The 13,741-nt window shown below is 37.2% G+C and overlaps 1 protein-coding gene across 1 annotated transcript; it reads right to left on the bottom strand.

The window, feature by feature from the left end:
• Positions 1 to 8,455: 8,455 nt before the first annotated feature.
• Positions 8,456 to 13,468, bottom strand: LOC118435524 (zinc finger protein OZF-like). The gene is made up of 4 exons (XM_035851692.1): positions 13,063 to 13,468; positions 10,996 to 11,403; positions 9,882 to 10,418; positions 8,456 to 9,040 (listed from the first exon to the last, which is right to left on the bottom strand). Exons 1-4 carry the CDS (start codon positions 13,183 to 13,185, stop codon positions 8,726 to 8,728), a joined length of 1,383 nt encoding a protein of 460 aa, XP_035707585.1. The 5' UTR covers positions 13,186 to 13,468; the 3' UTR covers positions 8,456 to 8,725.
• Positions 13,469 to 13,741: the final 273 nt, after the last annotated feature.

Below are 13,741 nucleotides of genomic sequence, written 5' to 3'. Positions count from 1 at the left end.
TCCCATTTTTCCTGTAAAAAAGTGAAGGCTAGTATAAAAAAAAACTACCCGTGATACTTACAAAAAATGTTCGACATATTTACCTTAGTATTTGGTCTTGTTACCATTTACTTTAACCATGCCCTCAACTCTTTGTTTAAGGCTCTGTGCTAATTTTTCCAATGTGCCTCTGGAAATCGAATTCCATACATCTTGAACTTTTTTTTACTAGCTCTTCCCTCGTCCGGGGTTGTGGCTCTTTGTGTACATTTTCCTTAAGTATGGACCACTGGTTCTTCAGGGGATTCAAATCTGGGCCGTTAGCGGCCCACACCCCCTTGCTCCAGACCGTTGAAACTTGCGTCTTGATGAGACTCAAACTCGCTTTTGCTGTATGGGCTATAGCACCATCCTGCATGAAAACTATTTTTCTTTCATTCGGAAATATTTCCTTGTTCCCCATGCTATCGAAATAGATAGGTAATATTTTTTCCATATAATGCTTTGCATTGACTGATTGGCCTTTTGGTATGATATGTAGAGGGGTCACGCAACGTGCACAAAATCCACCCGCTACCATAACTTTAAGCCCGAATTTTGGGATCGCTCTTGATGGTACATCCGATTTGTTTTCTGTCCTGTAACGAACATTTTGTTGGTTCAATTTTGGATATAGTTCAATAATAGATTCGTCAGTCCAAAGGATGTGACTGCGCAATTCTTCACCAAGTCTTTTTTCACTCAAATGGGCACTTTTCTGAAGGAGTTCTTCAAATTTCAGACGGTCATCGATATATTTTTGTGACATGAGAGGTTTTTTTGGTTAGTTTGTAAGCTGTGTGACCCCACTTCGTAGTTTTCACAAATTTTTGCACGGTCACACAGTTAATTTGCTTCTTCTTCTCTTTATAGCGTTTTGAGTCATTTAACTCCCTTGCTCAATTACGTAATGAGCTACTGGTTTTCTTGCAAAGTCTGTTTTTAATCATTCTTTTTGTGGTAGGTGACACCTTTCTGGGTCGCCCTGGTCGCTTTTTGTCGTGGACAAAATTTTTATTCTTCCATTTCCAAACAGTTCTGCGGCTGCAGCCCAATTTTTGCACAATTTCTGTAGGTTTAAGCCCCTGTTGATGCAATGTTTGTATCTCAACTCTAAGATGCTCATGACTTACACGTTTAGTTGTTCCTCCCATGGTAAAAATTTGAAATAAATAACTTCACTGGTTCAAAAGTTCCAGCTGAATTTGTAACAACCACGCTCCAAAAAATGCATGGGATCGGACTTTATTAACACCCTTTATGTAGTAGTATTCTCAGTTTTGTTGTAATATCAGATAGAAAATGATTCTATTGTCGACAATTCCTGTGACGCAAAGTCAATTGAAACTTATCTCATTATTGATCCATTGTCCAATTGAAATAGGGCACGATAAAGATAAAAATCTTCTCTTTGTAGTACCTGGTCAAGCACGACTTAAAGATCGTATCATCTTGAAAGTCGAGCTACTTTGCTTAGTTAGCTACTCGGTATTCCTCCTATGCAATGGTTTCTGGCATTTACGCTCGCCAAAGTTACAAACGGACGAAAAGGCTCTGGTTGCATTGTTCTCGTTTTGCATACCTGGTGTAGTGCTGACTGTGACGACTTCGTTGTACCAAAATCCAGAGGACTTCGTAGTGTTGCTAGATATGATATTAACCTACGAGCGAATGGTGCTTAAAGATCTGGAAATAACTTATGATAAAGTACTACATTATGGAAAATTATTGCAATGCGCCCTACGAATGTTGGGATTGTGGGGCTCACTGTTTGTTCAGATTTTTGTGGTGCTGTTCGTCATTGTGAAAAGGGACAAGGCTCCTTTCTTAGGGTCGGTAATTCCAGGTAGCCCAAAAATCAAGTCGTGTATTATAAAATGGGATTTATATTCACTTAACAATATTTTTACTCTGTAACATTTTTGAATAGCATATGAACTACAAGACCATGGGAACTATTCTACTGAGTTAAATCTCGTTGGATGTATTGCCTTTTTTATCGAAATTTGGGGATACAGCGTACTCCCTCATATGGTCATTACAGTGACAGCAAATATATTCATGACATCGATCTTCTGTATGTTCATTTTACTAAACTGGACAGTGAGGTAAGACAAGTGGTGGTAGATTTTTATCCGTCTTTGACTCTAATACCATGTTTCAGAAATGACAAACTTGATCAAGATGAGGGATGGGGTGATAGATATCAAAACCAACTGGTGGGGTACCTGCAACTCAAAATTATTGAAGCGCAAATTAACACTTGCTTTCGAAAGAGGTTTCTTTCTGGGATTTTCTTTGTTTTCGGAGTATGCAACAGTTTGTGCAGTTATTTCTGTGTATTACATTCAGAAAGCATGTTACACCACGTGGAAAATCTTGTCTTTCCTTGTGCATTAGTAGAGACTGTGTTTTTTATTCTGTTCGTTGTTGGTTTGTGTGGTATGTTGAATAAGAAGTCAGAAATTACGCTGAATCAATTAAAATTTGGTAGTCTGGATAGGGTCCTGGATAGGAAATTGTTTTGTAAACGGGTCCGTGCATGCCCTCAAATAAAGGTAAGATTCGGTAGTAATTTTGTAGATGTGCAGACACCGTTAAGAATGATGGTTTTGTGCATCAAAGGGACGGTAAGGTTATTATTATTGAAGTAATTTAACTACTTATGGTTTAAGTAATTACTTAGAATTAATATCGCAATGTCTGTCACCCATTTAAAAGCAATGTTAATAGAAGCATTCGTTATAAAAACAGTATAGGTCGGTATAATTTCAGCACTGAATAATTTATGTACAGGTGATTTACCGCTGTGAAAATCTGGTAATAGAATGTGGTACAGAACAATGAATTTGTATGGAAAATGTTTAGAGTTATGGTCTAGGAATCATAATTTAAAAATGTCTTTAATTTTAATTCCTGGACCTGTAAAGCTTTAAATACAGATATAAATAATTACCTAATTATTAAATTAACTAATCCATTGGGTGAAAAATATTTCAAGGAAACTATCTATTTGTTACGTTCAGCTAAAGTCGTGCAAGAAAACGTACTAGGAACATGAAAAAATTTAAATATTCAATAGCAATTTGCAAAGTGTTTCTACCTTGGAACGACTTATATTATTGAAGTAAATAAATATTCATGTCTAGCTAACTGAAATAAAAGTTGAAGGTCCGTTTTGGTTGGTGCATGAAATATTCATGAAGCACGTAGCCAAGGAAGCAGCGCAAGGTTGTTCGTATCACTCTGGCCTTGTTGAGAGCAGCTCACAAAAAAGCCCGTGCTACGTATCTCATTGGCGTCAGTTTTCCAATACTCATATTATTTAGATATTTGAACGAAAAGCTTCTTCCATGCCTTGTAGTGTAAACTTCGGAAGTTAAAATACCACAGGTTCATGAGTTCCATATTTCATCAACAAGTTTAAATGTGATTAAGTGATATGTTGGGCATTTTAAGTACGAGTAATCAAAGATGTTGCAAAACAAATACATTTGTTGCACATTTCGTGATTAACGAAATTATTAATTTGAGTTGGAATAAACCAGATTTCGTCTTACGTAAATCCACTATGCCTATAGACTTTTAAACTCTGTTCAAAACCAAAGCAAAAGTTATACTGATATATGACTGGGATGTTCAAATAATAAAATAATTAAGCTGCTTAATTAAATTGATGTCTTTATTAGTCTAAAGTGCATGAGTTATATAAGCAACAATCGAAAAAATGTTAAATTATTTGTCAGTCGGTTATGCACCCATCCTGGTATTTTGTAATCGAACAAACAATTATTTGACAACAAAATTGTACACCACTAAAAGTAACAATAAGAAGAGGCAAAATTGCATAAGGCAAAGAAAACTAGATATTAGTTTTAATATTCGTGTGCATGTAGCAGGCTTTGGACGAGCCGCCTTGGTCTTTAATAAATTTAGCATCTTTTCGCTAAGTAATAAACTTTCTACACTAGATCTTTTGAATACTAATGGACTTAAAAGATTTGTTGTATGGTTTATTATTACTGTGTTGAGACATAAATCATTACAATTATTTCCAACATCGAACACAGGTTGCAATAAGTCAAAATATCATAATAACTAAAAATATAATCTAAATTGAATATAATAAAATCATGATCATTTCATTTATGGTTGAGAGTAAAAAGTGATTCATAAAGAGAATTTTTGGAATACAAAGTCGTCATTTCTTTTTTGTAGGATTAGTTGTCGCAGCCTGCGACTCGCAGGGCTTTGTCAAATTGTCCGGAGGATCTAATTTCTTTTACATTTGTGGGTAAATTATTCCAATACTGACTGGCCCAATAAAAAAAGGATTTCTTCCCTGCACTAGTTTTAGGATAATTAAATGCTAGATTACCATTACTTCTAGTAGGGCTTATGACAATTGTAAAATAGTTGGCGAATTCTTGTCACATCGCTGATGTGCTGGAAGAGAAATGTTACCCCGTATAATATTTTTCTCTCTTCCGTGTAGAGCAAACTGGCAATTTCTGCTCTGTCATTACAAGAAACTACATCTGCCTTAAATTTCAGAATATTGTTTAACAATTTATGCAGTAAATAATCTAATCTACCCATCTTACTTGGAAAAATACCTCCCCATACTGGTATACAATATTCTATTACACACAAAATTAGAGATTTTGAAAAGATGACGAGTTTTTTGGGAGAGAAAGAGCGCTTGTGTCGAGAGATAAGATGGATGCTGGAGGTCACGGTTCTGCAGGTTTGATCATAATGGTCATCAAATGCTAGTTGCTCATCTAAAACTAGGCCGAGGTATTTGAAAAAATTTACTCTTTGAACTGTATGACCCATAATTGATATATGGAGGTCGTCAGTCCTTTGCATTTCTGGAGCGTGAAGAAGCATGGAGTGCGTTTTGCTCCAGTTAATTTCCATTCCGTTTTTGATGGGCCATTCTTCGATAGCCTGAAGATCTTCGTTAAGGATGTCTTGGATGACTTTTGGAGACTTGTGGAAGCAGTCAATAATGACGTCATCGGCATAGATGATTACTAATGTTTTCTTCAGATATGGGGGCAGGTCGTTAATGAAGACGACGAAGAGAATACTGCTAATTCCCCCGCCCTGGGGAATTCCGACCCGTAGTCTTTCTGGTTTGGAGATGGCCCCATTCACTTTCACTCGTATTCTCCTGTCGTCCAGGTAGGATTCCAAGAGCTTTAGAGCGTTGCCTTCAAACCCCATCTTCTTAAGCTTCCGGATGAGTAACACATGGATGACTTTATTGAAAGCAGACTGGAAATCGATAAAGAGTCCACCAGTGTAGAGACGCTGATCCATGGCACCATAGATGTCGGTTGTCAGCTTAATTGTCGCGGTGGTGGTGGAGTAGTGGGAGCGGAAGCCGTGCTAATTGAGAGAAAGTAAATGATTTTTTCTCTGGTGGGTCACTATTTTATTGCATATCATATTTTCATCTTATCATATTTCAAAGATGTACGTTTCAAAGCAGGGTTATGTTTACCGCTATCTAGTTTAACAGAGTTTAAAAAATTTAACATCACACACCGAGAATCAAGTAATACCAAGTAATACCCGCCTAATCCAAAAATTAAGTCCCACCGAGTATCTATATGTTCCAATTTCAAGGAACAATGCAGGTATACAGATTATCAAACAAAATCCACAAATATAGAAACCCGTTGTAATTTTAGAATCAAAATCTAATTTTGAAACTTCGTCGACCTTTGGATGCGACCAATTTGCGTAGTAATTCAATAACTTTTTCGGTCTCCACAGTTTGTACAAAAATTCCCAATGTGCGAAAATCCCTGAGGATATCATCACCTTAAGACGCTCCTCAGCGTAACTATGCCGAACGGGAAACATTGTCCAACCTCGTATTTCAGTAAAGAATTCATCATCGCCGCTAACGTATGCTATCTTTTTCTTATTATCATTCAGGAAATTTGTCATTGCCGCAACGTTCTCTTTTGAGTCCATCAAGGCAATTTTTCCGCAGCTCGACAGACTTTTAATTATCCCAAAAGTGTCCCCGTGTGTATATTCTATTGGTTGGATGGGATAATCCTGTAATGCGCTTTTGTTATAGGGAAGTGGGTTGCCCACATAAGATGAAAATATACCGTCCCGGACACGATTCATATTCTCGTCCAATCCAAAATGAGGTAGGAGCAGGTTAAACCACTTTTTGGCGGTATTCTTATGGGTTACCAGACGCTTATATGTCACATTTTCCTGTGATGTGTGCATACATCGATAGTAAAGTTTACTATAGAAGTCTTGGTATCGAAAATATTCTACGGGAGGTACCATTTCAGAATCATATTCATCTAGAAGGTTGAACGGCACTAGGATTCGGACCCCTTCAACGTCCGTTACACTCGTCCACGGTGAATGGTAAGTTCTTGGGACAATCATTTCTATCGTGAAACAACTTTTATACCAATTCGTCAAAACCGTTCCTACCAAAAGAATCCACACTGCAATAATGGTATAGAGTCCGACCGACTCGTGTCTATTTCTGAGAAATCTAGCCTCGTAAATAGTACGAGAAACTAGAACTGAGCTTTCCAAGGTTAACCCGACCACCAGAAATATTCTATCAGAGGAAATTTCGCCACAATTACTAAGTACTGCGGTTAAAATTAGGACCACTGTGGAGAAACATGTCACTAAAAGTGCCCAGCTGACTCTATCGAAAGGACTAGTTAGCGTGTTAAGCATGTCTGAATTCAAACTTGTTTGGTAACACGAAACAAAGCTGTACGTACGGACGTCATACATTATAAAATGCAGTCCCCTATGAGCCTCAACTCCAAGTCGACGAATTGGTGTGATGAAGTGGAGTGGCATGTAGTTTGTAAAATTATGGTCTATCACGTCCTGTAAGAGCCAGAAGGACAGGAAACCGTGAAATGAGGTTAAATTCGCTAACCGACGATACTCAAGAGTGGAATGTTTAATCCTTCCCACATCCTTGTGATCGAATAATTGGCGGACATTAAGCAAATTTGCACCTGCAAAACTGCTGTATGTAGACCAATAGTATTTGTTAAACTTTGAGACATTTTTTCCTGTTACAGTCAATTGTTCATAATAGTCGGAAGGTAAGCATTCTATTTGGTAGCATTCTATTACGGTCAAGTATTCCCTGGTACTTGTATTGGTCCATAATTCCGTCAACAAATTCCATTTTTCCTGCCCCACTTGAAGCCATGCATCCCCACACCATTACCGACCCGCCGCCGTGCTTAACTGTGGGGTTGAGATTTTTTGGATTCAATGCTTCTTTTGGATATCTCCACACTCTACGACGCCCATCTGACCCAAAGACATTGAACTTTGACTCGTCAGTCCATAAAATACTGTCCCAGAATGTTTGTGGCTTGGAAATGTGGTCTCTGGCAAACTTCACTCGTTTGGTTGCATTCCTCGGTACAATAAGAGGCTTCCGGACTGCTCTGTGGGATTTCAAATTTCCCTTGTTCAGTGTTCTTTGGATGGTCCTAGGACTAACTTGTTTGCCGAACATCTCCTTGATCTCGGTAGATAGCTTTGGAGCACTAAGTGAGGGTGTAACGTTGACTTTGTTGAGCACGTGGCGTACTTCTCGGTGAGCCAAAATCGGTTTTCGACCACTTCTGACCTTGTTTTGGACTGAACCATTAGCTCTAAAGTTCTTAATGATTGTCTGGATGGTTGTCCTTGCTAATTTATACTTGGTCCCTATTTGTCTCTGCGACAGCCCCCCTTTTTGTCCACCCTTCCAGTCCTGAATGACAAGATCTCGAATAGCGATAGGAATTTCCTTGCGTGTCGACGCCATCATATTTTTCTGGAAGAAAATTATTTAAAAATTAATGCGGCATATGTTATTGATAGATTTATTAAGTTACCTGATTTTATAAATTGGAGAGATTTTTGTTGTTGACAATTAAAGTGAAGTGGACGTAGACTTTTGTCCGCTCAAATTTCATCCTCTCTCGCTCTGCACTATGATTCTCAGTTTTCCCAGAATTTTCAGAAATAACTCATATGTTTTATGAAATTACGTTAAATTTGTGAGAATTTGATATATCAATGATGAAAATTGGTTCAGTAGTTCAGTGACAATTTGAAAATGAAATTGACGCGACTATGTGGACGTAGACATCTGTCCGACACTGTACCTAATTTAATAATATGTCAATAGCGATACCTAAGTTCCATGTTTCGATCCTGGAAAAATTAATAGCGAAAATGCAATTATTTTTCAAAATTCTATCGATTAGAAAATTGGGGTCCGTAAACGGGGCAGTGGCCAAATTCTGGTCCAAAGTAATTTTCTACATTATTTCCAGCCATATTTGACTCAATTTTGACGATTTTGTGACAAAAGTCAAATTGATCAAAATTCGCAAAAAAACTCGCACATTTTGGCTTATAGTGCAAAATCCACACATGGGCCAGTATTATTTCGGATTCTTCATGTACACAAAATTACGCAAATTCTAAGCCATCATACATGAAAATCGTTAAAGCGCGAAAAAATCAAAATTAGATGGTATATATAGGTACTAAATAAATAAGGGAAACGAAAACAAAATTAACGTAAACGTAAATTCGGCGTCGCCCAAACTTGGCGGGAGTTAAAATTTAACATTAATGTCCAAATTTTAGTGTAATTCTCCTTAATGACATCAACAAATTTCACACCTTAAACAATCAAAATCAATAGTTCCTTCTCCAACGTATGAAACCTACCATAATGGCGGTTCAGTACGGAAAACCTGTAATATTTTTTCCCACAAAAGTAGCAGTTGTGGCATTTCGGTAAACAGCTCTCTCTCCTCGAGTGACGTTTCAGATGCGATTTTGAGAACGTCGTGTAGCCGCATAATTGACACGAATGTTTTGTTCCCGCGCCGTGATAATTTTTTACGTGGAACCCCAGATCGGGTTTGGCCAGGTAAGTCCGAGGACATTGTTGACATGGGAACACTGGCCGGGATGATCTCTCTTGGTGCGTCATCTGTAACACAATTTAGCCCCTTAAGCTGAATTAACATTATGTAGGAGGGAGACATCCAAGGTGCACATCGCCGTGCAAACCATATAAATTTATTATTCGAACCAAGTAATTTTCGTGCAAAAATATGTTGCGATGCGAACTCTTAATGAATACTCTCGAAAACCATAAATACACCGCAAAACTGGGTAAACTATTGATATGCTGGATACACACTTCAAAGCGTTAACCCTTTAATTCGTAGGACAGTTGTCGTTTTCTTGGAAATGGTTTAATTCGGGAGGAAGACAAAAGTCATCTTGAAAAATTGTGGAAGAGGATAATTGTCGTTACCGTGAGGTCATTGATTTTCCCGATTTCTCCCTGCGGCGTAAAAATTTCTGCCATGTTGGGAGATTTCCCCTATTCCAGCCATGTGCTAAATTTGAAAATGTTCTTGCCAAAAAATGCGAAATTTCCCAATATAACGCAACGTTAAATTTAGTATGTTTCACTTTTTTCGAGTTTTATCAAAACTGTTAAATTCATTAATTCATCCTTCCGCACCATGACCACAGTATGTATACTTATAACGTGCCCAAATTAATGCATTTTCTTAAAATTAATCATACTCCTTATTAATGAGTCCTTAAAGGGTTACACAGCTGCAGCAGTTAATAACAGTCAAGATAATTCAAAGTAATTGTGTTATTGTTAGTAACATTAACAAGCTTAAAATATGATCTTATTCGTGTCCTGCGCGAAGTAAAAGTTCATAAAACATAAATGCGAGTTAAAGATAACTAACACCAGACACCTCAGATGTTTCCCTTATAAGTCATACTTAAATAAAACCCTCACTTACCGCATGTCTGGAGAGTGAGCCCAAAACCGAGAAACTCTTTCCACATGTGTCACACTTGTAGACCTTCTCGTTCGTATGAACGTCAATGTGCTTGTTCAAGTTTACCTTATTTGTGAACCTTTTGGGGCACAAGGTGCACCCAAATCGCATAGGATTATCGGCATGCTGCACTTTAAAGTGCCGGGTAAGACTTGCCTTACTTTTAAATGGTTTACCGCATCCAGCAAAACTGCAGCACACTTGGACCCGTTCCGTCGTGTGAATGCTCGTGTGACGAGTAAGAGCTTCCTTAGATTTTAATTCCTTTCGACAAAAATAGCATTCAAAACGTTTCCAGCAGGTGGTGTGCATCCTCTGTATATGATGTCTTAAATGGTTGTTATATTTACTCTTATATCCGCATAAGTGACACGAGTATTTTTTCAAGGCGGAATGATAGTTTTTCTTGTGAGATAAGATCCCCGTGTCAGATAAAAATGTGCGGGGACAAAGGTCACAAGTAAACTTTATTCGGGCCGAATTTTCCAAGTGTGTAGTCTACAAGGGTAATATAAAGGACACGCAAGTTTACCAAAAATTTCAAACAGATTTTCGCCGGGAATTAATCTCAACCTTCCCCTTCGAACACTTTCCTCGCCGGCATGTTCATCAACAGCCCCGTGCATTGTAAGGATTGCTGAGCATGCCGGCGAGGAAAATGTGCGAAGGGGAAGGCTGAGATTAATTCTTGGCGAAAATCAGTTTGAAATTTTTGAAAGAAGGGTGGCTTGAATATTATACCAGAAAATCATGTTATTCTCAAAAATCAATCTATCACTGTAAATAAAGTTGAGTAAAATTTACCCCGCCAAAGTTAAAATTTACTTAAGGTTGAGCAAAAATCTGCCAAAGTTGGATAAATTTTAACTTTTATTGGGTAACTTTTACTCAATAGTTGTGCTGGTGGCAACTTCACTCAAAATTGAGTAAATCTTACTCGATTTTTTTACACTGTATTATTTCGTTCCTTGTAATAATTTTGAATATTGTTGAAATGTCTAAATTGTACTAAGGTGAATCTTATCCTTAAATAAATAACTAATTTAATTTAAATATTTTCTTCTCATTTGCATACCTCGTGCTTCCTTAGTGTCCGCATTTTCCCGAAACTCCTGCCACATGTTTTGCATTTGAAACTCCTTTCTCCCGTGTGAGTTCCGATGTGTTGCATTAAATCTCCTCTCATTTTAAATTCTTTCGGACAAAGGGTACAACGAAATGGGACGTAATTCTCGTCATGATCAGTTTTATAGTGTGAGACGAGGCTCGTCTTATTTAGATATTTCTTGTCGCACCCATGAAATTTACAAGGAATTCGTTCTCTTGTGGTTGCGCTATGGACATATTTCACGTGGTTGCGTAAACTTCCGCGAAGATTAAACTCTTTACGACAAAACTGGCAAGGCAGATTTTTCTTGTCTCCGTGCATGTTAGATAGATGTCCTGGTAGGCAGGCTGCATTTTTAAGCACTTTTCTACAAATCTGTAAATTTTAGAAAGTACCAAATTATTGGGGAACACTAGGTACAGGGTGGTCTAAAATTCAGGGTGGCCTTTTCCAGTATAAAAAGTTAAAAAAAACTCATAATGAAAACTATCTCATGGTGATTAATTTCAAGGAAAAATTTTCCATAACTACCATTAAGACGTGTGATTCACTACAAGAAATTGCATTAATTCGGGCACGTTTTAAGTATGTTGTGGTCATGGTGCGGGAGGGGGAAGGACAAGGTAATATTTTGGCTCTCTCAGGCCACGAGTCATTTTTTTCTTAATTTCGGTAATTTTTGAAGATTATTATAGATTATTAACAAGCAACAATTAATTAATACGATAGAGTTCAAAAAACTTACCTTCAACCACTTTTTTATGCCACAAACCCTTCACCTCGACGGCACGTTTTTGACACGTTCTGGGGGTAATATTGCGAAAACGGTTACAAATTGCTGAATACTACCAATTAGAAAAATTAAGGTGCTTACATGGACTAATAAAAAAATCCAATTCTGGTCCCTCCACTTACAAGGAAATAAAAATATACCCATAAAGGCCAAATTTTTTTGCAAAAAATTGCAGGCTTTCATCATATACGGACCTTTTGCACTTGATTTGAGGAAAACTGTTGTCTTCCTGGGGCACGTACAGGCCATATATGCAATATAAAACAATAACCTCAATGGGGGTCATCACCGTTTTTTAACTAAAAATCCGAAAAGTAGGAAAAATGGGCAAAAAATGCTTAATTTTTGACTTATCGTATTTTTAATTAAAAAATGGGGATGACGCCCATTGAGGTTTTTGTTTGATGTTGCATAAATGACCAGTAGGTGCCCCAGGAAGACAATAGTCTTCCTCAAATCAAGTGCAAAAGATGCGTATATGATGAAAACCTGCAATTTTTGCAAAAAAATCTGGCATTTATGGACATATTTTTCTTTCTTTGTACGTGGGAGGACTAGTATTGGATTTTTTTATTAGCCCATGTAAGGACCTTCATTTTTCTAATTGGTAGTTTTCAGCAATCTGTAACCGTTTTCGCAATATTACCCCCAGAACGTGTCAAAAACGTGCCGTCGAGGTGAAGGGTTTGTGGCCTAAAAAAGTGGTTGAAGGTAAGTTTTTTGAACTCTATCTTATTAATTAATTGTTGCTTGTTAATAATCTATAATAATCTTCAAAAATTACCGAAATTAAAAAAAAATGACTCGTGGCCTGAGAGAGCCAAAATATTACCTTGTCCTTTAGCAGTTTTAATAAAACTCGAAAAAACTGAAAAATCCTAGATTTAACATTGCCTTATATGGGAAACATCGCATTTTTCGGCAAGAACATGTTCAAATTTAACATTTGGTTGGGATAGGAGAAATCCCTCAAAATTTCAACAAATTTTATACTTTGAGAGAAAATTGCGAAATCAATGACCTTCGGGATACGACAATTGTCCTCCTCTCACACGATGACCACAATTTTCCATGACGACTTTTGTCTTCCCCCCGAATTAAACAATTTGCAAGGAAACGACAATTGTCTTCGTTATGAATTAAAGGGTTAATACAGATTAATTATGTTTTCCCATTTAAATACTTTCTCTCATGGCGTGACATTTACAACTAAATACATGAATTATTTTGTTAAAACATACCTCGCATTTTACTTCCCCATCTGCGTTGTCGTGAGTGAAAATATGTCTCCTGAGAATTGTCTCGTTTTTAAATATTTTCGAGCACTGGGGACACTCCCACTTTTCAATTTTCTCCGAATTCATTTCAAATGTTGGAATCGCTTTGCTTTATTGGCTCATACTAAACACATTTGGTTTTCTTTTTACTATTAAAAACTCTAAATTAAATATGTTTAAAATCACGTAAATTTCCTGTTAATATTTTCATTTCAATGGTCTCCGTAATATTCTTATGTGTGTAATTTTACGATCTGACGTCAATATTGAGGGCAACAATTAAATATGTCCACGAAATTCTAAAACACAACGACGCTCTACATCATAATTAGATAAAGTAGGCAAAAGTTGAGTTCTCTGATGAATGCAGTCTTTTAGTGCAGGAATCAAACTGAAGGTATTTCTGTATCCCTCCAACTAAAGACTGATTTAATCGCCCTCGAGCAAAGCGCAGTCCCTATTTTAGTAAAATGCATGTAAACCCTGATCCAAGTGAAGTAGAGCAAAATCATTTACACGTTTTTTTAGGGTCGACAAACTCTCAAGTTTCAACTTATTTTTAGAAAGGTTCACAATTTTAGGAATCCGCAAGACAAAAATTATGCCAAGCTAACGATAAGTACTTCTCATATATGAATTTCAT

The sequence above is a fragment of the Folsomia candida genome, unplaced genomic scaffold (genome assembly GCF_002217175.1).
Source record: "Folsomia candida strain VU population unplaced genomic scaffold, ASM221717v1 Fcan01_Sc005, whole genome shotgun sequence".
Classification (NCBI taxonomy): Eukaryota; Metazoa; Arthropoda; class Collembola; order Entomobryomorpha; family Isotomidae; genus Folsomia; species Folsomia candida.
This window is presented reverse-complemented; position numbering and strand designations above follow the sequence as displayed.